Genomic DNA, 25,302 nt, shown 5'->3' with positions numbered 1-25,302 from the left:
GAGATATTATTGGGCGGTATTAAAAAATTCCCTAATAATTTTTATAAATAATTCTGTAATTTAAGTATATTATCTTTTATCCGGCATTTTCGCAAACATATAATGCGTTTTTCTACGAGTTATCTTCGTCCGTGAAGTTGCAGCGGTCATCATTTTGTGAACATGGCAAACCTATATCGCAAGTTTTTGATGTTTGCTGTTCATAATGAACAGCGATCTTTTTCCTGGATATTACTGATTTGCTAGCGTCCAATGAGGTCTCCGATATCGCCGATTTTCCTCTCATTTCATTTTCGTTTCTTAATATTTCTTTCATTTTCACTTCTTAATATTTCTCCTTCCGCCTTCTTCCCCGCCCTCGGGCTTCTTGTTCTCTTCTCTGAATTCCGAGAGCTCGAGCGGAGCGAACGAGGGAGAGGAGAGAAAGAGAGAGAGGGAGGGAGTTGGAGGGATAGGGCTACTCAACTGGTTCGATTTTGAGGTATTGCTTTGCGGCCGCTGGAGAAGAAGATGAGCGCGAATCCGGTGCAGGCGAGTTCTCATGGTAACCTCGATGAGCAAATTACGCAGCTTATGCAGTGCAAGCCGCTTTCCGAACAAGAGGTTCTTCCAGACTTGATTTTCTTAGATTTGTAATAGATTTCGGCTTGCTTGCTCTAGTTTCATCGGTTCTGTTTTTTGATCTTGGGTGTGATATTAAATTGCTGCGTGGTTGACGGATCGGGTGATGCGTAAGCCTTTTTAGGGGGATGGAGTTTTCTTATGTTGATCCATGGTATTTCTGGGTTTCGTGGAGTTAGGGTTTTGTATTTGGGTGTTCGGTCATATTCTTTTGCCGCTTGAATTGTTTTTACCTGAAGTTTCCAGATCTGCGAGAAAATATTGATTTGTTTTCGGTGCGCTGGAATTTATAAGTGTAATTTCAGATCTGAAGGCGTAGTGATGGGTCATCGGGCGAAGTTCGTTAGACAGGCTATGCAACATTTATATTCCGATGCGACTGTGGGCGCACGCGTTAGATGGACAAGGACTCCTTCGCAATATTTTTAGACCCAGTTGAAGTTCTTTTGGTATGGGAAAAAAGAATGACTACGTTTGTAATGATATTTTTGGCATTTAAAATAAAACATAAGTTGCCCAAGGAAGTAAATTAGGGCTGAGGATTCAGAATATTGGGTTTTTCTTGATAAAATTTGTTGAGTTGCGATTTACAATGCTAGTTGTTCTCTTTGAAGTCCTTGATCATATAAATCAGCTCCAAACTGAATTTATTTTGGGCACTAGTCCGTGTTTTTTTCCTCTTCTATTCTATTTAATCTAGCAGTCGTTCTGATATGATTATCTCCCTTATAATTATTGTGTCCTTAACATGATGTTCAGGTAAATCAATTCAAATTCGACATGAGCTTGTAGTATTATGAGTGGATATACTGTAATCTGTATATTTCAATATGGATTTTGATTTAACTCTAAAGGAGGTGCATTATGGTAAAGTTTAGATGTGGACAAGTCACCTAATGAGATTAAGAAAGTTATGGGAGATGATAGAGTTGTTTGATTAACAATTTTTTTTTTTTTTAATGACATCTTGAAGGCCATGAAGGTGTCAAATGATTGAGAAAGAAGTAACTTGGTATGGTGTTTAAAAATTAAAACAAATGAGATATGTTTAATTATGATAATAGTTAGAGGGAATCAAGTTTATGAGCCATCTAATGTATATATTAGAGAGGGGCATGATGAAAAACTATTAATATTTAATTTGTAATGAAGCATCAGTTTGGCTATATGTCTTGAGGATTCACTATGGAGACACATTTTGTTTTTAGGCAATTATTAAAAAGCATAGAGAGCATTCCAAATGTGTTTTTATTTATCTAGGAAGGCTTATGAGTAGGTGACACGAGAATTGATTTAATATGCATTAAGAAAAAAATATATTTGAAGTTATGCATGTATACCCAATCAAATTAGGATTACTTCAATGATCATCATTAAGTATGTTTTTTTTTTTAAAAATTGTTTATTAAGATGCGTACAAATGATATTCAAAATGAGGCACCTTGCTTATGTTATTTTTAGATGATTTGGTTTTAATGGGTGTCATCTATAGGAATAAGGTTAATGCTTTAACAATTGAGAGCATTTTTTGAAAATAGGTGGCTTAGGATTGATGGAACAAAGATTGAGTTTCTGATATGTAGTTTTAGTGGGTTTGCAATTGATAATTATGTGAATGTTATTGGAAGATAAAGTAATACATAGATGTGGTAAGTTAATTATTTTCATAATACAAAACAAAGAATATATTTACGAGGATATAACTTAGAGAATGCAAAATTGTGGTTACAATCAAGAAGTATTTTAGGAGTATTATGTTATGAGGAATATTGGGTAAATTTATTAATTGCAGCTAGGCTGCTAGTTATATGAATTTGAATGTTGAACAATATATATGAGTAACTAATGTGATTGGAATGAAAATGTTAAGATGTATGAATGAGAATTCATTTTTGAGAATTAGGATTCTTAAAGGTGATCATAGATTGTTAGGATATAATTAATGATTATTATTATTTTCTCTTAGGTTCCAACTAGGTTTGTCAAATGCTTTGCTTAAGCCCATCTAGGTCTATTTAATTAGGCCCTCCAAGGCCTATCATGAACTTAAACTAGCCTAGATTTATGATGTGCTTTTGTGAGCTTCCCATTAAGGTTCTTTTAGGACTATTTAAAATATAAAGTATTTCTCCAATAAAATTTATGTCAGTCAGTCTATTTTAAATTGTGTTAAAATCAACTTGAATTTATTTGAGTTGAAATTAGTGTGGACTCGATTTTGTATTGCTTTCAATTTTATGATGGCTTAACCAAAAATTGATTAAGACCACTTGAAAACTAATAGTATTTATATATTTTATAAAAAAATAATATATGCAAGTGTTCAGGCTTTCTATCTGTAAAAGATTAGTTATCGTAATAAGAGGTTGGATGCTCAAATCAAACAACAACAACAACAAGCCTTTGCTCAAATAATACCTCCAATTTAATTTTTATCTTTATTTACAAGATGATGTCATTGCAATGAGGCTTTTATGATAAATAAATGTTCTAATGGGATGGCCTTGAAATTGTTAGGGTTGGGCCCATTTAAATTCATACAATTTAGTGCCAACACATTAGGGCTATTGGATGTTTGGTCTCATGGGTAGGCCTGATCCTATATTTGAATATGAACATGATCAATTTCTTTTACACATGTACATGTTGGAGTTATTGTAGTGTTAGATGGTATATGCGTTTTAGAAAAAAAATGCTGAAATGCGATTCTGTAGTAAAACTTTTGAATTGGAAGATAGTTTAGATATTAACTTTGCTCAGTAGTCTTGTTTTTAGGTGCTCAATTGCTAATCATTTGTAATTAACTTTAAATGCTTGGATTTAAATATATAGAATAGTAGTAAAATGTTTTTCAGTTTCATCTGTTATTTTCAGCTATTAGAGTTTTGGGCAAAATGTTATAAAAAAATCAAATTCATGAGGTCATTTGAATGCCACACAATTAAGCCAAAAATTTTTATGGTAGCAAACAATCAGTAAAAAAAAGGTAAGGAAAACTGATATATTTAAGAAGCTTGTAAAAAGATTTAATTTGATTTTATTTTAAAATAGAAAATGGATTTGATTTGGGTGTAGAAGGTTCATATTTAGATATACTGCTAATTATGTCCTTGCAGAGATTTGATTGCTTCATAGGGAAAGTTAAAGGCTTGGGGAAAAATGATGATGGAGGATACTTTGGAAAAATAGTAATGGATTTAAAATGTATGCATCATTGCATTTATTAATTTACTTTTTTGAGAAACTTTAGAATGCTTTTTAGAATAGATGTCCCAGGTGAGGTTATGGACAATTTTTGGAGAACACTTCATAATATAATATCGTTTTGGAGTGAATTTACTTGCCAAAATTGTTCTATGATCACACCTAAAGTTCAATGTGAGCATTTTGTTAAGAGAGTAAAGAATGGGAGAGAGAAAATTCCAGTGATCAGAACTTTAGTTTACCTTAAATGGGCTTGAATTCTAGAGATTACGTAGCTTGAGCTCGATCTCATGCCCTCTATTTATAGGTTAAGACTAGTGCTTGAGATGCCATATATATATGTGGTTGTAAAATAATGATAATGCTCATGAACTGTGTAACCTATCTATGCTGTGTATTAGCTTGTAATCTTATGATATCATAAAGCCCAACCAACCTGAGGAAGTCACTGGCTTGCCTTGAGAGAGTTTCCAAGCCGACTTAAGGGAATTGCCTTCTTGGGTGAGTTCTTGAGAAGCCTTGGTGAGCTTGTCTTGAGTTGTATCAACCTCATGTTAACCATGTCGAATTCGGCTTTGACAAGTCTGTGTATGTTCGATTGCACATATTCAATAAATAGTTCATTAGTTGGAGATTCACTAATTATAAGAGTTATGCATAAACATGGGTCTTTTTTGTGTACCATTTTTGCTGTTTATGTTAGAGTTATTACATAGATTTATGTTTATGTTAATTTTTATTAGAAATTATGATTCTTAATGAATTAAAATTTACGATTATTTTATATTTGTATTTTATATTTCTTTGCAGGTGAGAGTCTTATGTGACAAAGCAAAGGAGATTTTGATGGAAGAAAGCAATGTTCAGGTAAGGTTATAGAACCAAATTACTGGCTGTTTCTTGATCTTATTTTGTGGAAAACAAATATTATTTTTTCTTTTCATGTGAGTTTGCTATAGTAGTTTTCATGTTTTATGACCGCAGTTTCATTCTCTGATTTTCTTGTACCATGGGGTTCTTTTTGGTATAACACTTATAATATTAAGGAAGAGGCATGCTCGTGCAATGGAAGTTGAAGTTTGTGTAATAGTTGCATATGCAGAAATCAGAATTATCTCCTTAATTCCTTCTGTTGCTGTTCTTTGAACTGTATAAAATCTAAAGGTCATATATCCGTTTTGTAATTTTTTCCTTTGATTCTGCAGAAGTATAATGATACAGCAATGATTATACTTTGAATCAGCTGCTACTTGTTGAATAAAAAGGGGTTGTTCATATGTTTGAAAATTGACGTATAAATTCATTGTATGATATTAAAGCTTTGCCATTTTAAATTTAGATATTTGTCATGTTTATTCACATTTCTTCATGCAACGTTATGGTCAATTTGCATTCAAATCAATTATGTCATGAATTGACCAGCGGTACCTTTCCTTGACAGACTAATAATGTGGCACCATTCATTCATCATCATACGTTCATTCCTTAAACGCATGTAGTGGTTAATAACGGTGATGGAAAACTTGGAATCTAATAATTTGAATGCACTGTTTGAAATTTGTGAAACATGTGTGGAATTTGTAGTATCTTAAGCAGACAAGAATCTCGAGAATCACTGTTGTAACGTAATACTTGGTAACTATTTGTTTATTTGTCCAACTTTAACAACAATGAAAAATTAAGCTGATTATGAATATTCTATGATTATATATAATGGGTAAAAAATTTATGTACTTTTCATAAGTATAGAAAGTGAACATTAAGATTAGCTTTAAGAGTTTGCATTTTATGTTTCTTTTTCCAGTTTATATTAAAAACATGCCTAGGATGATGATTCTATTGAAAACAGGTTGCCCTCCAGTGTTTTGAATACCACTTTTGGTTTGATTTACAGATACAAGTAGCTCAATTCAACTTTTGAATTTCTACAATTAGTTTTTTCAATTCTTTATGTAGTACATCAGGTTTTTTTTTTACTTCATTCAAGGTTAGTTGTAAAATATGAAATACACCGGTCTCTTTCCTTTTGTGGAATTGCCTTTGAATTCCTCCTTTGGAATTGTTGCTGAAGTGCTTATGCGATTTCCTCGGTTTCCTTACAGTTTTTCGTAGCTGGCAATTTTCATGCGACATTTCATGGATCAATGCTCAAATGACAGTTTCTTCATGTTGCATTTTTTTTTCCACTGTAGCAATATTGTATCTGTGGATTCGTTTGAATCCCGATTTTGGCACTATAACAGACATTGAAATTGGGAAACTTAGAATTGCTTAAATTTTTAAAAATGGGATTTTGTTGAACTGAGGTTGAAAACTTGTGCTAAATTTGAAATTGCAAGTTTTAGCCAGAACTTGGAGGAATTACTTATTTTGAGTTTTGTTGGGATGTAGGTCATGAATCATTCATTATTAGTTTTATTTGTTTTTCTTTATTTATGTGATACGTTAGCGATGCCAATTAATAAGAAATGTTATATAGTCGGGCATATTGCTTGTTGTAGGTCATCCGGATTAACTGCCCATTTCAAGACATCATGCTTGTTGTAGGTCATCTGGATTAACTGAAAATCAAAATATGAAATGCCATTATTTTTATTTCAATAGCAGTTCTGCTTTCTTTCTTTGATTGTAACTTTGTTTATGGAGTTTTAGGGAATTGAGCAATTAACTGTCTTGTTTCTTGGATCCATATTTGTGCTGGATCATCATTCCTCGATCTATTTTTGTTTGGCAATGTACCGAGTAGTTTGGGATGGGGTGCAATGTAGAAACTGACCCTTGCAAACTTTATTTTTGTTTGAAAGAGAAGGCTTTACTTTGCATGATATATTTCCGATTTTGGACTTAAACATTATAGGTTGTAGCATGTGGAATTTGTTGTGGAATAATGATTCACTCCACAAAGATGCCCTCTCTTAACAGTGGAGTATTTTTTATTTCCATGTTTGCAGTTAATGTTAATGAATGCACACTCTTTTAGGTTTTTTCTGCTGCAGATATGAGAATGAAGAAATCTTGATTTCTTTTTATTTTAAAACCTTTTATTCTTTTACATTCAAAGTTGTTTTATGTTCTCTTGTTGCATTCTGAATATAATTGTATCAATTTTCAGATTTTATCTGAATTTGAGAAGTTATCATAATCTTAATATCTTTTCATTGTCTAATAGTATTTGGATTCAGCAAAGTCTTCTCAATGGAAAGTTTGCTTGACATTTTAAAGTTGTTTTAAACTATATCTGGTTGAATGCAAAATTTGAAATTTTTCATATTTTTTCATACTCTCATTGTGAAGTTGGCAATGATTACTGTAAATTTTTTTTGTGTCTAATTATTAGTTTGGTTCTGCAAGCTCTTCCTCTTTTGATAAATTGTATGATATTTTTGTGTTAAGATGGTTGGAGTGGCATATTAATTGGTATAAAATTGATTTTGTTGCTTTGTGTATGTACAATGAAGAGGATAAGCTGCACCAGTAAGATGAGTAGATAAAATCAATGAGGAAAGTTTAGTGAAAAAAATAGGTAAATGTTAGCATGGTTGAAATTATGAAACAAGAGCAAAATTAACTTTAATGCCTCATGCATCAATAAGCCGGAACAAATGGAGAATTAGGCTTCGTTTGATTCGGTTTGTGCTTACATAAAAAGGAGTTTTAGAAAAGGAGGTTGAGAAAAAGCCGTTCAATAAAATGGAGTTTCAATAATGAGATATGTTTGACTAATATTTTTAAAAGTGTTTATTAATACTTGAAAGTAATTTTAAATTGTTTGTTTAGGAGTTCTGCTTTTGAGATTTTATTATAAAAGACATATTCGCTTCCGAAATTCCGTTTTGTGACTGAAGAAGCAGATACGAAAAGAATTTTGTAACCACCGAAAAAACGATGTTTATTAAAAAGGAATTATTGTTAAGCTTTGATTCCAAATAGTAAATACTAATTGATTTCGGCGTATTCAAACGGAAACGGAGAAAAAAAGCCTAATCAAACGAGGCCTTAAACTTCATAAAAACTGATCCCGGATAGTTGGGATACGACAACTAATGATAGTGATGTGAATTGGGCTAGTTCTATGCATGGTTGTTTTTTGAAGTAGTTGTATTTTGAAGTACTAATATTCTATTTCAAATTGCAGCCTGTGAAAAGCCCTGTAACCATTTGTGGTGACATTCATGGACAATTTCATGATCTAGCTGAATTGTTTCGTATTGGTGGAAAGGTATCTCTTTTTTCCAATGACTCTATGATACTATTGTAGTTATGCTGTCAATTTGAACTTGATTTTGTTTCAGAGCTTGTATTCTTTTAAAAGTTTCAATTCAGAATATAGAGCTAGGCGTCTCTGGGATTTTTTTTGATGAGAATCCTTTCTTTATTTTAGTGCCCAGATACCAATTACTTGTTCATGGGAGATTATGTTGATCGTGGGTATTATTCTGTTGAAACTGTCACGGTAAGCAAACTTTACACGTGCTACACTTTACTTGAAGTAAAATGCTCTTATTATGATTTATATTACATAGGGTTGAATAACAACCATAATCTCACCTAAAAAACTACCTAATGGGTAAAAGAAAGATCTCCTTTTTTTGGTCTTCCAACTAGTTCTTCATGGCTGCCTAATGCATGTACTACTGTTGTTGAAGCTGTGGTGGTAGATTATGGACATTTACCATTTCATAACATCAAATATTCTCTATTGTACAGCTTCTAGTGGCTCTCAAGGTGCGTTACTCTCAGAGAATCACAATCCTTAGGGGTAACCATGAAAGTCGGCAGGTACGCTGATCTAGACCTTCTGCACCCAATTTTTGTTGCAACTATGGAAGGATTTGTTCTGAATATCGCTATTTCCCCGTACAAATTATAGGTCCATTCCATGAAAATTTCCCTTTTTTTATTGATTGCTAAATATCCCTCTTTTGAAATGAAGAATACTTACAAAATTGCAGATCACACAAGTTTATGGATTCTATGATGAATGCTTAAGAAAGTGAGTTTCTATTCTATATCTCGAGCTTTCTGATTTATTTTGTTCTACTTCCATTTGTTAGAGGGTATGCTTAAATTGACGTCTTCTTTATGTGAATCCTTGATTCGGTTTTCTTTTCTTAGGCGACATGCACGCTGTGGTGTTAAATTTTCCTTTATTAATGAGGGGCCTACTTGCTGTCCAGCTTCGAAGTAGCTATGATAGTTATTCTATTTGCTAGTTTTATTTATTTTTCTATTTTGTTTTTAAATTTCGTATAATTTTGCACATTGTTTAAAATATTTGGTGTCTTCTTGCCATAAGTACCTCTTTTTTTAAACTTCAAATATATATATGATTTGTGGATTTTAGTGTCACCAACAGCATATTTTGGTTTACTTGCCTGCATAACCTATCAATGTTTTATTTGAACTGTCATGTTATTGGGTGCAGAATGGTTTTCTTGTCTGCATAACCAATCAATGTTTTATTTGAACTATTTCATGTTATTGTTTGCAGTATCTTATTTATGTGAACAATGATTATACGAGATTTGGCTTTTGTTTGTTATTTTCTCAACATGCACCTTTTTAGTTTTGTCTCAGACTCTCGGTTGAGTTTAGTATTTTGTTAATCCTAATTATTTCTGTTTCCTTTATTTATTGAATGTTTCAAAAGACCAGAGAATCCATTTTGGTAAAGTTGCAAGAAAATGAGTTTTTTTCTTTGTTCGAGTAATTCCAACACCTATAGCCATGTAAATGGTTATTTAAACACTAATTTTTTTCATGCAATCTAACCTTCTTCCAAATTATAGTTTCGTTAGTTGTCCTACAGGAATGAAACCATCTTTGTATCTTTTGTTTATTAAGTGTTTAGGAAACATTGGAGTTACAGTTATGAGAGTTGTTCTAAAATCTACTGGTACATAACAATTAGATTTTGGAGGATATTATATCGGCTGCATTAAAATTTCTATTGCTTAGTTGCATTCATCTAGCCTGAATAATGGAGGGCAAACACATTAATAAAGGCCGTTGTGATGTTTGGAATGAATTTTCTTTAGCAAATATTTGGATCATTTGGAATGAATATAGTTTTAGATTCTTTAGCTAGAAAAAGAAGTGACTAAGCTCTTTGGTTTGGCATCCTTTCCTTCGTCAACTTCTGGATTGATTTTGGTTGAGGTGTAACTATTTGAAATCTACTATGGATTTACCTAAGTGATCGAAAACTGATAATTATTTTTTTTGAGATTTCTTGCTGATTCTTTCCTTGCATCTTTGTTTTTTCTTCTTCTAATGTTTTCTGTCTTTTTTTTCTACTTTTTGCATTGTAACTTGGATTTATTGGTTTTAATGAGAATGGTCAGTTTAAGGTTTTTTTATCTGAAGGAAAAAAAAAGAAGCTAATCTATCTCATGCAACCCTTCATTTCTATTGGTTAATAATTGGTAATTTTGCTTTCACAATTATTGCAAATTATTTTCTACCTATTGCAATCGTCATATCTTTTAATATTTTCCTTCATTGTTTTTCCTGTCAATTATTTACTTGATTGCTCCAAGTTTTGTCATATTTATTATGCACTCTGAACACATCCATCACTATCATAAATGGTGCTGATTGATGCAATTTTATTGTAATAAAGAACTTCTTATACTCCGCAAATACCTATAATTGTATTTGACACATACCCTTTTCCCTCAATTCCCCTGGATCACATATTGCGGCTCTCTATTATATGAATTTTAAAGATAAAAATTATCATTATTTAGAAATTATGTTATTTATATTGTATTTTTTCATTTGTTGCCTTAACATGAAAGTATCATTATTTCTACAATTGATTTTCATTAGCACATAGCCCCAATCAATTCTACAATATCAATGCGTTTTTTTTTTTAACATGAGTTCCATCACCTCACTTGTAGTTTCCTTGGATGATTTGTAGGCTTCACTACTTCTAGTTAGAACAGTGATGAACTCCCTTTTATTCATAAATACTACAACAACAATAACATCTCGACTTTGTCCCACTATGTGGTGCCCTTTTATTCATAAATGTTGATACTAATTTTTTTCCGGTTCTTTTGATATCATCTTAGGTTTTGGCTTTTTGAAAAGATTTTGTAACCAAACATTGTTTCTTCTGTCACTTTTTTAATATCTATGGTTATGGTGTCAGATGCTAAAGTTTTACCATTTTTCTTTTCTTCTAAAGTTAACTGAACTTCTCTTTGTTGAATTAATGTATTATAAAAAAGTATAAGAAACTATATTGTTTTACTGTATAAGGGCTAACGGCTAACATAGGAAAATAAGGCATACAAATTGCAATCTAAGGGCCATAAGAAGATCGATCCAAAATTGGTTGATTTGTGTATTGTGATCCTTCGATATATAATATACTAGATTAATTATTTTTTCCCTTGGAGATTAGAGTAAAAGTGGAAAAAAGAGTATTTTCTAACTTGAGAAATGTGTATTATTAATCTGGAGCGTTTCCTAGCAAGCCAAGAAACCTGAATGTTTCCTTCTTTTCTTTGTGTGGTGAAGTGGATGGTCTCGAAAAGCTGTTAAGCTGTTTTAGAGGAGATTTTAGTTGGAGGAAAGGAGATATAAAAGAAAGATAACGGGGACGGTTTGTATGAATGTGTTAGACCAGACCAGTCGGTCCATAAAGGACCGGCCCACAGGAACAGAGGTGGAGAATGTCCACCTCTCGTTTGTGCCGTTCAAGCCGCAGGATCCAAAAGAGATGTTTAGGAAGGATTTTTGAGGGAGTTGGGAGGAAAATTTGAATGTAGGGATTGTTTAGAGATTTCCATTTGGATTGTATGCATTTTTTTAAAAAATTTGGATAAGATCCGCCTAAGCGGGTAGGCTTAACCACATGCGTTAGGCAACAAGAAGCCCGAAGGCCGTTCCCACCCCTATTTGGGGAGATGCCAACCGTCTCTCCATTGGATTGTATGCATTAAATAGTTTGTTTTCCTAGGGTTAGGGCATCTTGAATTTGGCTGAAATTTTGAGATCTCTTAGTTTCTTTGGGTTCTAGCGGCGTCTAGAGATTTGGGAGAGATAGATCCTTCTCTCAAATAGAGGATCAATTGTATCTTGCTATTTTTCTTCCGTTAGTTGGATTATTTCAATAAAATCTATTATTTTTCCATTGGTTTTGTGAATCATTTTGTCTCTATTGTTAGGGTTTACTTGAGATATACAAGTATTTCTTAACAAATTGGTATCAAAGCGGTGTCCGGCTGATTCCTGTAGCAGTTTTTCTCCTTCGAACCACTGTTTTTGCTGTTTTTGTGGTGGAAATCTGAATTTTCGAGCCTAAGCAGTGTCCGGGGCTTTTTGGGCTGATTTCCGCATCAGTTTGTCTCCTTCGAACCGCCGTTTTTGCTGTTTTTGTGGTGGAAATCTGAATTTTCGAGCCTAACATAGATCCGGAGACTTACGGCGTGAAGAAAAGTAGAACTATTGGAAAGGGAGATCGGACAAATTAAATTTGAAAATTCAGATCTCCAAACTCGAGTTTCAGATTTAAAAAAAAAAATATTTCAGCCATCCATGATAAGTTTGATTCGAAATTTTCCATCATGGAGAAGATGTTGAAAAAAGGGCTTGAGGGCCAAATCAAAATATCGCTGTCGGAGGTGAGGGAAGGCGCCGACAACCAAGGAAGTGGGGAAAACCCTAAGCCGATCAGACGAATGGAAGATTAAGTGGTGGAGATTTTGGAGCGAACATAAAAAAATGCCTCCCCTGGGCCTATTTTTAGGGAGGAGTCAGGTAGAGGGTATGTGGGGGAGGCGTGAGGGGGCTGGACATGAGTGGAAGAGTGCTAAATTTAAAAAAGGAAATGGGTAATTATGACCAAAGGAGGGCTGAATTTGAAAGGGGAGGACTTGATTTTGACCGAAGAGGTGTCGAATTTGAAAGTAGAGGGGTTGAATATGATCAAATGGTGCTAAATTTGAAGGGAGAATGTGGGTTTGTGATGAAAGGTTTGGGTGCGAGCGAAGGAGGGATGATTAATACAATTTGGGGGAACCACCACCCCCTTGGGGAATGGGAAGTTTTGGAGGAAGCAGGGTTGACGGAGGATATCTGAGAGTGAGGAATCCGAAGATGGCTATTTTTGAGGGAGAGGATGCACATGGGTGGATCTATACGGTGGAATGGTACTTTACTGTCAATAGGTTGACAGATAAGGAGAGACTGACGGCAGTGTACCTATGTTTAGAAGGGAGGGCTTTGTCTTGATATCAGTGGAGTGACATGTGTCAACCCATACAGAGTTGGAGGGAGTTCAAGGATTGCATGTTAGAACGATTTCGAACCGGCAGGAGAGGAGACTTCTACGAGCAGTTCTTCGCCTTGACACAAGCTGATTTAGCGATAGAGTCCTGAGAGAGGTTCGAGTACCTCGCTAGCCGATTGGACTGCCTTTTTGAGACCCGTGCTAGAGGGGAAATTCATGAAGGGGCTAAAACCAGAGATCCGAGCGACAGTTAGAGTGATGAGGTCTCGTGACTTAGGAGAGACTATGGAGCTAGCTCAATTGGTGGAGGATCAGAGGCACCTGGAGAAAGGGTCGAAAGGTAGAAGATTAGGAGGCATGTACAGGATGACCACCACCGTTTTGGCATTCAAGGAGCCGACATCGGGTACCCTTCAAGAGACTCCGAAGAAGTAGACTGTCGGTGGAAGACCCGGGGACAACTTCAAGAAGCTCACATAAATTGAGTTACAAGAGAAGATAACAAAGGGGCTTTGTTTTAGATGTGATGAGAGGTATACACCGGGGCATAGATGTAAGGACCAAACTCTCAGGTTCTCATTGTTTATGATGATGAGGGAATGGAGGAGGGTGTCTTCTTCCCACCTTGTGACAATGTGGGTCTTTGAGAGGGGAGTATTGTTAGACTGGTCCATACGGGACCAGCTCACAAAGATAAGAGGCGGAACTCTTCCGCCTCCGGTACGCGGGATCCGACCTCCCGCTTTCTACAGAGCCATTTAGGAAGGATTTAGAAGGAAGTTTAGTAGGGAAATTGAATGTAGGGACTGTTTAGATATTTTCTTTTGAACTATATGCATTAAAAAATTTGTTTAATTAGGGTTAGAGCATCTTGAATTTGGCTGAAATTTGATATCTCTTAGGTTTAAGTTTCCTTTGGGCTCTGGCGGCGTCTAGAGAATTTGGGAGAGATCGATCCTCCTCTTGAATTGAGGATCAACTGTATCTTGCTATTTTTCATTTATATTTCATCAAATAATACAAAATATCTACTGTTTTCCTATTTTTGTGGAAGATTTTCGCTATTTTCTAAAAATTGATAGGAATTACTTGAGATCTTCAAGTGTTTCCTATCAACTTATCAATCATGTCTGTAAGCTACATAAAGCCATGTACAGTCTCAAACAAGCTCCAAGACAACGGTTTACCAAATTCACCTCATTTCTTCTCAACTTTGGCTTCAATTTCAGCAAATCTGATCCCTCTTTACTTAACGTTTCAAATACAAACATTCAAATGTACCTAATAATGTATGTGGGTGACCTTCTAATCACTAGAAATCATCAAACAACAATCCAACAGCTCATCTTCAAGCTCCAAACAATCTTCTCGCTCAAAGACCTCGGTCCAGTTTTTTCTATTTCTCGGAATTCAGGTTTGTCACACTCCACAAGGCTATTTCTTAAATCAAACGCAGTATTCCCATGACCTGCTCAACTCATCCAGCTTCGCAACATGCAAACCATCTCTCACACCAATGTCCCTCAAGCCATCTCAATGCTAGCAAGCTGATCATCCATTCAGCGATCCAACTCTATACCATCATCTAGCAGGCTCCTTACAGTACTCACCATTACAAGACCAGACATTGCGTTTGCCACAAATCAGATATGCCAACATATGCACAATCCAACAAATCAACACTATGAATCTCTCAAGAGGCTTACTCTGGTACATTCAAGGCACAATTAAATATGATCTTTCCATTTTCTCTAGTGATCTTCAACTCCACACGTATTCTGATGTGGACTAGGCGGCTGATACATCCGATAGAATATCTACTGCTGGATTCTGCACCTTTCTAGGTAACAACCTAATCTCTTGGAGCGTCAAAAAGCAGGTCACCATAGCAAAATCATACTCTGAAGCAGAATACCTAGCTCTAGTTGGAAAAGGAATATTCTTTTGCATTTTTCATATCATGTTTTTATCCTTTATTCTTGCATTAATAAGGTTCAGTTATCCCGTTTCAAAGATATTCTTATTTAGTTTACCTATATTTAAGTTCTTTATGAATTGGGATGTAACTTTAAGTATCTCTTGGATTGGAATCGAATTATTCTTGTCATGATATCTATTCATTCTTGGGTGGTTTATATGAGAAAAATACGCAGTGGACCTACCTAACAATGTAATCTTGATAAATTGGGCATTATCAACGGTTACGATCATAGTTTGTAACGTTGCTTTTGAAGATAACTTTCTTTTACTCTATAATTGTTGAATCATTAGTAATATTTGGAGGATATTATATCGGCTGCATTAAAATTTCTATTGCTAAGTTGCATTCATTTGCCTGAATAATGGAGGGCAAACACATTAATAAAGGCCGCGTTGATGTTTGGAATTAATTTTCTTTAGCAAATATTTGGATCATTTGGAATGAATATAGTTTTAGATTCTTTATCCAGAAAAAGAAGGTGACTAAGCTCTTTGGTTTGGCATCCTTTCCTTCGTCAACTTCTAGATTGATTTTGGTTGAGGTGTAACTATTTGAAATCTACTATGGATTTACCTAAGTGATCGAAAACTGATAAATATATTTTTTGAGATTTCTTGCTGATTCTTTCCTTGCATCTTTGTTTTTTCTTCTTCTAATGTTTTGTCTTTTTTTTTTTCTACTTTTTGCATTGTAACTTGGATTTATTGATTTTAATGAGAATGGTCAGTTCAAAATTTTTTATCTGAAGGAAAAAAAAAGAAGCTAATCTCTCTCATGCGACCCTTCATTTCTATTGGTTAATCATTGGTAATTTTGCTTTCACAATTATTGCAAATTATTTTCTACCTAATGCAATCGTCATATCTTTTAATATTTTCTTTCATTGTTTTTCCTGTCAATTATTTACTAGATTGCTCCAAGTTTTGTCATATTTATTATGTACTCTGAACACATCCATCACTATCATAAATGATGCGGATTGATGCAATTTTATTGTAATAAAGAACTTCTTATACTCCGCAAATCCCTATAATTGCATTTGACACATACCCTTTTCCCTCAATTCCCCGGGATCACATATTGCGGCTCTCTATTATATGAATTTTAAAGATAAAAGTATCATTATTTAGAAATTATGTTATTTATATTGTATTTTTTCATTTGTTGCCTTAACATGAAAGTATCATTATTTCCACAATTGATTTTGATTAGCACATAGCTCAATCAATTCTACAATATCAATGCGTTTTTTTTTAACATGAGTTCCATCACCTCACTTGTAGTTTCCTTGGATGATTTGTAGGCTTCACTACTTCTAGTTAGAACAGTGATGAACTCCCTTTTATTCATAAATACAACAACAACAACATCATCTCGCCCTTGTCCCACTATGTGGTGCCCTTTTATTCATAAATTTTGATACTAATTTTTTTCCGGTTCTTTTGATATCATCTTAGGTTTTTGGCTTTTTGAAAGATTTTGTAACCAAACATTGTTTCTTCTGTTACTTTTTTAATATCTGTGGTTATGGTGTCAGATACTAAAGTTTTACTAATTTTCTTTTCTTTTAAAGTTAACTGAACTTCTCTTTGTTGAATTAATGTATTATAAAAAAGTAGAAGAAACTATATTGTTTTACTGTATAAGGGCTAACGGCTAACATAGGAAAATAAGGCATACAGATTGCAATCTAAGGGCCATAAGAAGATCGATCCAAAATTGGTTGAGTTGCGTCTTGTGATCCTTCGATATATAATATACTAGATTAATTATTTTGTCCCTTGGAAATTAGAGTAAAGTGGAAAAAAGAGTATTTTCTAACTTGAGAAATGTGTATTATTAATCTGGAGTGTTTCCTTGGGTTCTAGCGGCGTCTAGAGATTTGTGAGAGATAGATCATTCTCTTAAATAGAGGATCAATTGTATCTTGCTATTTTTTCTTCCGTTAGTTGGATTATTGCAATAAAATCTACTTTTTTCTTATTTTTCCATTGGTTTTGTGAATCTTTTTGTCTCTATTCTTAGGGTTTACTTGAGATATTCAAGTATTTCTTAACAAATTGGTATCAGAGCGGTGTCCGGGCTTTTTGGGCTGATTCCTGCAGCAGTTTTTCTCCTTCGAACCGCTGTTTTTGTTGTGGAAATCTTAATTTTTGAGCCTAAGCAGTGTCCGGGGCTGTTTGGGCTGATTTATGCATTAGTTTGTCTCCTGCGAACCGCCGTTTTGCTATTTTGTGGTGGAAATCCAAATTTTTGAGCCTAACAAAGATCCGGAGACTTACGGCGTGAAGAAAAGTAGAAGTATTGGAAAGGGAGATCGGACAAATGAAATCTGAAATTTCAGATCTCCAAACTCAAATTTCAGATTTAAACTAAGACATTTCAGCCATCCATGATAAGTTTGATTCGAAATTTTCCATCATGAAGAAGATGTTGAAAAAAGTTCTCGAGGGCCAAATCAAAATATCGCCGTCGGACTTGAGGGAAGGCGCCGACAACCAAGGAAGTGGGCAAAACCCTAAGCCGATCAGACAAATGGAAGATTAAGATGAGATTTTGGAGTGAACATAAAAAATGCCTCCCATGGGCCTATTTTTTGGGAGGAATCGGGTAGAGGGTATGTGGGGAGGCGTGAGGGGGTTGGACATGAGTGAAAAAGTGCTAAATTTAAAACAGAAATGGGTAAATATGACCAAAGGAGGGTTGAATTTGAAAGGAGATGACTTGATTTTGACTGAAGAGGTGTCAAATTTGAAAGTAGAGGAGTTGAATCTGATCGAATGGGTGCTAAATTTGAAGGGAGAATGTGGGCTTGTGATGAAAGGTTTGGGTGCGAGCGAAGGGGGGATGATTAGTACAATTTGGGGGAACCAACCTTTTGGGGAATGAGAAATTTTGGAGGAAGCAGGGTTTACGGAGGATATCTGAGAGTGAGGATTCCGAAGATGGCTATTTTTGTGGGAGAGGATGCACATGAGGGATCTACAGGGTGGAAATGTACTTTACTGTCAATAAGTTGACAGATAAGGAGAGACTGACGGCAGTGGACCTATGTTTAGAAGGGATGACTTTGTCTTGGTATCAGTGGAGGGACATGTGTGGACCCATACAGAGTTGGAGGGAGTTCAAGGATTGCCTGTTAGAACGATTTCGAACCGGCAGGAGAGGAGACTTCTACGAGCAGTTCTTCGCCTTGACACAAGCTGATTTAGCGATAGTCCTGAGAGAGGTTCGAGTACCTCGCTAGCCGATTGGACTGCCTTTTTGAGACCGCGCTAGAGGGGAACTTCATGAAGGGGCTGAAATCAGAGATCCGAGCGACAGTTAGAGTGATGAGGTTTCGTGACTTGGGAGAGGCTATGGAGCTAGCTCAATTGGTGGAGGATCAGAGGCACCTGGAGAAAGGGATGAAAGGCATAAGATCAGGAGGCATGTACAGGATGACCACCACTGTTTTTTGCATTCAAGGAGCCGACATTGGGTACCCTTCAAGAAACCCCGAAGAAGAAGACTGTCGGTGGAAGACCCTAGGACAACTTCAAGAAGCTAACATAAATAGAGTTACAAGAGAAGAGAGCAAAGGGGCTTTGTTTCAGATGTGATGAGAGGTATACATTGGGGCATAGATGTAAGGACCGAATTCTCAGGTTTTCACTGTTTATGATGATAAGGGAATGGAGGAGGGTGTCTTCTTCCCACATTGCGACAATGTTGGTCTTTGAGAGGGGAGTATTGTTAGAACGGTCCATTGGACAGGTCCAGCCGGTACATACAATACCGACTCTCGGGAATTGGGGTGGAGAATGTCTTGCCTCCTACTCGTGCCGTTTAAGCCACAAGAACCAGAAGAGCTATTTAGGAAGGATTTTGAGGGAGGTAGGAGGGAAATTTGAATGTAGGGACTCTTTAGATATTTTCTTTTGGATTGTTACGATTGTATGCATTAAATAATATTTTTTTCTAGAGTTAGAGCATCTTGAATTTGGCTGAAAATTTGAGATATCTTAGTTTCTTTGGGCTCTTGCGGCGTTTAGAGATTTGGCAGAGATAGATCCTCCTCTCGAATAGAGGATTAATTGTATCTTGATATTTTTCTTCTATTAGTTGGATTATTGCCATAAAATCTATTGTTTTATGGTTTTTTCATTGGTTTTGTGGATCGTTCTTGTTGTTTTTGTCTCTATTGTTAGGGTTTACTTGAGATATTCAAGTATTTCCTAACAAAAGGCTGGTTGTCTTCTGTTTTATTCAAAAGGTTGCTAATTAAGCTAACGATATCAATTGCTAATTAACTTGTCAACTGCACTTGAAATTTAAATTTAGATCAGGTAATTGAAGACGTTCGGAAGGTACAATCTTTAAAACTATGAGAAATGTGTTTTACTGAATTTTGATGTGTTTTAAAATGGCCAGGGCTCTTTTTTCTACCTGTCCTTTTCTGTTCCTTTCTTTCACACCCAAGGATAATGTGCATCATGGCAGCTTTTTTTAAGTCTACATGATAGTGGTGTTTTGATGTTTGGAAGCACAGCTGGTATTTATTTTGTGCCATATAATATGTTACATGGCATACCTTGCTCTGGGTTCATGATTGATCATTAATTATGTAAATATTGATTCACATTTTCCTGAACTTTGCAATATTGAGAAAAAAATATTTTGCTCATGCCTGCAAAATTTTGGTTTTCCTCTGTCTTATTTTTTTTCTTATGGCACATCACTTGGTAAGGATAGCATGGTGTAGGGGTGCAAAAGAGTTAAGCCGACTCACGAGCCTTCTCAAGCTCGACTCAGTAATGAGCTCACGAGCCGAGCTTATCAGAGTTATGAGCTTTCATGGTTGACTTGTCGAGTGGCTCGAGTAGGTTGAATAGGCGGAACCGTAGAAGCGGAAGGCGGAATTAGAACCGGAACCAAAAGCCGAATTGCATCAGCCTATTCTTTTTACGCCTCGCGAGCCCCCATTTATTACCACGAGCCGAGCTGGAGCACACCATTTGAGCTTGAGTTTGAGTTTGCAGTTTGGCCGACAAACCAAGCTTGAGTTAAGCATGACTCTAGCTCTACTCGACTCGTTTACACCCACCCCTAGCATGGTGTAATGTTTAAATCATACACATTTATGATTTATTTGAATTTTCTAAGCATAACCCATGCTTGAGATATATGATATGCATTTCGTTCTTTTTTTGTGTGATATGAGATGTAGTGCATTTTTTACACCTCCAATTTCTCTTAATTAGTCTATATATATATTTTTTTGAGAAGTCATGGCTTATTTTGCAATGTTTTAGTGGCAGAATATTTTTAGGGACTTGTGGGTTAATGGAAACTCATTTCTTTCATTGTGAAAGCTTTTATGTACTGCTAAATTATGCAACACTATAAATATCGCTTGTCTCCTGGTTTAAATCTAGCATCGTAACCGGATTCAAGTGGGCGCATACTGAATTTTCATTTAAGCTTTAACTAGTGTAGTTCTTATTGTTGTTGTAATCATGATCACCACAATGTTCTTTTGGTTCTTAATATTTCCTCATCTATAATTGAAATCTGACGAGTTTTTTCTATTTTGGCATCTTGTTTGGACCGTCTGTTGGGTGCGTGCTTTTGCACAGCTTGCCTGATGACTTCTTTTGGTTATTATTCTTGCAGATATGGAAACGCAAATGTGTGGAAGATATTTACGGATCTCTTCGATTATTTTCCATTGACTGCATTGGTTGGTCTTCTAACTATATTTCTATTGTTTATATTTGATATTATTTGTTATTTTTCCATGCAATGATATTTCTTTGTTATTTTTGTGTAATTTGTTAATGTTGCACAACTATTGCTTTGAACTCCCTCTCCGCGTAATTGTTTTTAAATTTTGGTGCCTTAATACCTATTTTTCTTGTGTCATTGTTCGAAGTTAAATAAGCCATGATTTTTAAAACGCAATGCAATTGAAAAATGGAATCCAAACGACGCCCAAATGTCATTTAATTGCTTTTGTATGATGGGACATTTCATCATTTAAACAATGTGCACAAAAGAATATCAGGCATATTTATATTATTGGTGGTATATGTTATCTCAGTAATTGCTTTTATAGCACATTAAGGATTGTAAGCATGTGCGTCATTCTGCTTTGATTCAAGTGGAAATTATAAAGGAAAAATAGAACCATTTGTCCTAATCAACATAAGCTTTCATGAACTTCTTGAAGGTCGAGTCAGAAATATTTTGTTTGCATGGTGGATTATCCCCATCTATCGAGACTCTTGATAACATTCGCAATTTTGATCGTGTTCAAGAAGTTCCACATGAGGGACCAATGTGTGATCTCCTGTGGTCAGACCCCGACGATCGATGTGGTTGGGGCATCTCTCCTCGAGGTGCTGGATATACATTTGGCCAGGTACATTTACAGATTTACTCATATACACTTGGCATCTGAATCCATTATTCTTTTGCATGATAATAATTTTAATTTCAGGATATATCTGAGCAATTCAATCATACGAACAACCTTAAGCTGATCGCTAGAGCTCATCAATTGGTCATGGAGGGATATAACTGGGGGCATGTATGTTATTGTTATTTTATGGTCATTCATAGGCTTCGTTTGCGACAGCTTTCTTACTTATTTTTTACTAAAAAGCTGTTTTAAGAAGTAGTAAAAAAACTGTCTCAAACGAAGTCTTAATCTAAAGCTGCTGTATCGTCCTGATCCTTATTATTTTATTTGTGTTTGTCAAACAGGACCAAAAGGTCGTAACCATTTTTAGCGCTCCTAATTATTGCTACCGCTGTGGGAACATGGCATCCATATTGGAAGTTGACGATTGCAAGGGTCACACGTTTATTCAGGTTTTCTCCCCATTGTCTTTCTCAATGCAAGTCTGTAAGTGTATGTGTTGGCTACCTTATCTTATTGTTTGGTATTGCTTTAGGATTTAAGCAAGTTGAGATGAGTTAGAGCAAACCTAAACTTTATTAATCATTCGTATTCAAGTTTTAAGATCGAGCTTAAAAAAAAAAAAGTTTTAAGATCGAGCTTACTTCTATGAGTTTGATTTGACTCATGTGCACGTTCATTTGTTACAAAAAGAAAAGTTGATAATAAACTTCAAAGAATTATAGAAGAAATAATATGGAATTAATTGAGATAAAAAAGGAGAGAATTTTTAAAAAATTTATACTTAAATATTTGATATTAATATTTCTAAAAAAGATGGCTCATGAGTTGTTGAGTTAACTCCGTGTTAGCCCAAATTTGACTTGATTGCTACTCGAGCTCAATTTATGAGCCATTTATTGAATCGATCTCTAATTAGCTCATGCAGTAGCTTGACCCAATTACACCCTCTTTGTTTTTTTGCAAGGTATTAATTATGCTTGTATGCAGTTATCCTGTGGTGATTTAGGTTTCGTTTGGGAAGACTTTCTTACTGCTTCTAAAAGTAAAATTTAAGTACAATTTAAGAAGCAAACGAAAGCTGTCCCAAACGAAAGCCTTGCAATCTCTGTTAGTTCTAAAATTAGATTGTCCATTTTATTTCAGTTTGAACCAGCACCCAGGAGAGGTGAACCCGACGTAACTCGCAGAACGCCTGATTATTTCCTATAATGAATCCTACTGCTTGAACATGCTATTGATTTCTGGCAGAGATCAATCAATTATTTCAAGCTGCTTAACTTGGTCGGTTTGAAGGCTGGGGGAAATTATGGGGAGGGAGGAGGGAAAGATTATGAGAATCTACGAAATTGAGTACTTTGTAATTAGTTTCATTTTGTGTTTGCGAAGCAGCAGAGTGCTGCGGCATTGCAGCCGCAGCTTGGGATGTATTATCATTATTGGAAGGAGTACTTGTGATTTTCCTCTCTTTGTTTTGATTTGTCTCTAATTATATTTATTTCTTTTTGGTCTTGTAGAGGTAAAAGATTGCTCTTAATGTGTCGAATTCAAAGCTCTGACCAGTCGTTTGTGTCCTCTATTAGAAAAAAAAAGAATTTTCTCTGCAATCCATTTTTCGTCTGTAATTCTCTTAAGATTCAAATTCCTTTTAATTACAGCGTGGTTTATGTTTTATATTGCCAAATGTTTGGCCTTTTGTTCTTTGCTTCCATTAACTGATTGGTTAGTTTTATGCATGGTCTTGCTGTTCTTTTACGTGCCGCGTTCTCATCACCCGGGGCCCAGTGCATCCGGGTGATGTGGCGCGTCCGGATTCACGTCCGGACCGAATCCGGGCAGTCCGGACACCGCACGTAATAATCTCTCCACTTTCTCATACTAAATTGAGAAGTCTGGGTTATTAGGTGGGCTCTTAGGGTTCGGCAACAAAGTAAGCATGAACCAGCTTTTGAATATATTCATTCAGCTGCGTTATCATATCTGAATTTTGATGTTCTTAGAGATTCTATAATACAGTTTTTCCTTATAATTTATACGCTGAATGATTTTGTTAACCGAGTATTCTATTATTAACAAAATCATTAAGGAACTTGGTTAATAATTTAAGCCTTTCAATTACAATACATCTATGTGATTTCACCATTTGAAGGCGGGTGAAGAACTAACTACAGGGATGATCTGGGAGGAACCTATATGAAGAATTAATTTCTATTATATATATATATATATATAAACTAAAATACAATTTTTTTGTTGTAGGCTACACAATTAAATTGATAAGAACATACACTTATTTTAATTATATAATTGATTGTATGAACTTCTAATAAAGATTTAACCCAATTTTGTTAAGTAATATTTAAATATAATTTGTGAAGTGAAATGAGGAAGTCTAATAATCTTCGGATAAATTTATGAAATATTTTTTTTTTTATTACTATAATATTTTTAAGGTCAATATCAATTTAATTATGATAGAATGTTGATAAGAGTTCAAAAATAAAAAATATATAATTTAAAAAAAATAGATAAATCAGTATCCGTCAGTCCGCGGCTTTCATGTCCCCAAGCCCACGAAAGCCCAAATCCAGCAAGCTCTAACTCGTCTTCTCCTCCAACTCTTTCCTCTCCCATTACGGCCAAACCCCATCGCCGGTTACTCCGAAACCCTCCCACTCTTGCGATGCTTGGCTCTTTTCTCCGCTCCGCTGGAGCTGCTGTGGCTACTCACCGCCGGAACTCTTCACTTCTCTCACCTCCGCCGGGGATCCTCTCCGTCGCATCTCGCTCGTACGCGAGAGCTAAAACCCCTAAGACCACCTCCAAGGGGGGAAAGGTCATGGTCAAAGGCCCTCGCAGTGGAGGAGGCGACGATGCCGCCGGTGATTCCTCTTCCACTGAAGATATGAGCGCTTCCTTCGAGCTTCCTACGGATCCTCTCCCCATCACTTACGATCCCGCCCTCGACGTCGGCCCTGGCGGACGTCCTCTCTTCAGCATCACCGAGTCATTCAATCAGCTAACACACAAGCAAGCCAACACTTATGTCGACTTCAGGTAAGATTGATTTGATTTAGCTACATTTTTTTTAGTTTATGATTGATTGATTACATGTTGTTTTTTCGTTTTTGTTTTGTTGATTAGTTTAGAGGAATGGAATGCGAAGCTTCCGGAGGGCTTACCGGCGGGGATGAAAAAGGAGTTTGAGGAGACCCGTCGTTGCGCTGTGATGGTACGACAGAGTTTCTTAGATTTGCGTGATAATTTCCGGCGTATCTCCAGCCCGCCGCTGCGGCCTAGCAATAAAAGTGAGCTTCTTATGTTTAATATCCTACAACCTCTGCGGGTTTTGAGTGGTTGATTTGTTTATTAGTCAGAAGGCAATTGCATTTTTTTTCCTTTGATTTGCTGTATTTTGGATAATTTTGGTTTTTGTATTTTATTTATTTTTGGATTATGTTCAAATTTAATCTCAACTCACACATACACCCGAATACTATGGCCTCGAAACCATGACCTTTATAGTGGGGGCCTACCAACCTCCAGTCCAAGGTTGATTGCATAGATTTTTTTTATAACTTCATGGAGCATTTTTTCTTGATGCTTTGGGATGAATGAGGATGAAGAACATTCATTGAAAATTGGCTGTACTTTTATATGGAATTGAATTTTTATTTAGTTTTCTGTTACTATTTTGGAAAGAAGACGACAAAGCAAAATTTGAGGCATTTTGTAATTGATTTCACTGAAATGAAACTAATACAAACAAAAGACAGAAAATACTGAAAACACAGAACTATTGGATTAAAATGGATAGCTAGGCAATATTGGCTTGCCTAAATCTCCTGG

The 25,302-nt window shown here is 35.4% G+C and overlaps 2 protein-coding genes and 1 non-coding gene across 5 annotated transcripts in view; 2 read left to right on the top strand and 1 right to left on the bottom strand.

Moving 5' to 3' along the window:
- Window positions 1-310: 310 nt before the first annotated feature.
- LOC110112247 (serine/threonine-protein phosphatase PP2A-2 catalytic subunit) lies at window positions 311-23,137 on the top strand. The gene is made up of 11 exons (XM_020844401.2): window positions 311-603; window positions 4,636-4,692; window positions 7,961-8,044; window positions 8,207-8,278; window positions 8,533-8,604; window positions 8,778-8,818; window positions 20,706-20,772; window positions 21,262-21,453; window positions 21,532-21,621; window positions 21,798-21,905; window positions 22,600-23,137. Exons 1-11 carry the CDS (start codon window positions 511-513, stop codon window positions 22,663-22,665), a joined length of 942 nt encoding a protein of 313 aa, XP_020700060.1. The 5' UTR covers window positions 311-510; the 3' UTR covers window positions 22,666-23,137.
- LOC114580884 lies at window positions 11,648-11,775 on the bottom strand. Its single transcript, XR_003702524.1, has one exon. It is a non-coding gene; the product is annotated as a U6atac minor spliceosomal RNA (small nuclear RNA).
- An 863-nt stretch (window positions 23,138-24,000) lies between the features above and the next one.
- The window catches only part of LOC110112230 (28S ribosomal protein S29, mitochondrial), a 34,936-nt gene continuing 33,634 nt past the window's right edge, over window positions 24,001-25,302 (top strand). For 2 of the 3 annotated variants that reach the window (XM_020844381.2, XM_020844382.2), the window contains exons 1-2: window positions 24,001-24,510; window positions 24,598-24,761. In XM_020844381.2, the coding sequence (XP_020700040.1) occupies window positions 24,137-24,510; window positions 24,598-24,761 (538 nt within the window). In that variant the 5' untranslated portion in view covers window positions 24,001-24,136. The remainder of the gene's footprint in view (window positions 24,511-24,597; window positions 24,762-25,302) is intronic. The other variant, XM_020844380.2, reaches the window with a different exon arrangement.

Source organism: Dendrobium catenatum, unplaced genomic scaffold (assembly GCF_001605985.2).
Source record: "Dendrobium catenatum unplaced genomic scaffold, ASM160598v2 fragScaff_scaffold_1373, whole genome shotgun sequence".
Taxonomy (NCBI): Eukaryota; Viridiplantae; Streptophyta; class Magnoliopsida; order Asparagales; family Orchidaceae; genus Dendrobium; species Dendrobium catenatum.
Note: the sequence above shows the minus strand (reverse complement) of the source record. Positions and strands in the feature narration are given on the sequence as shown.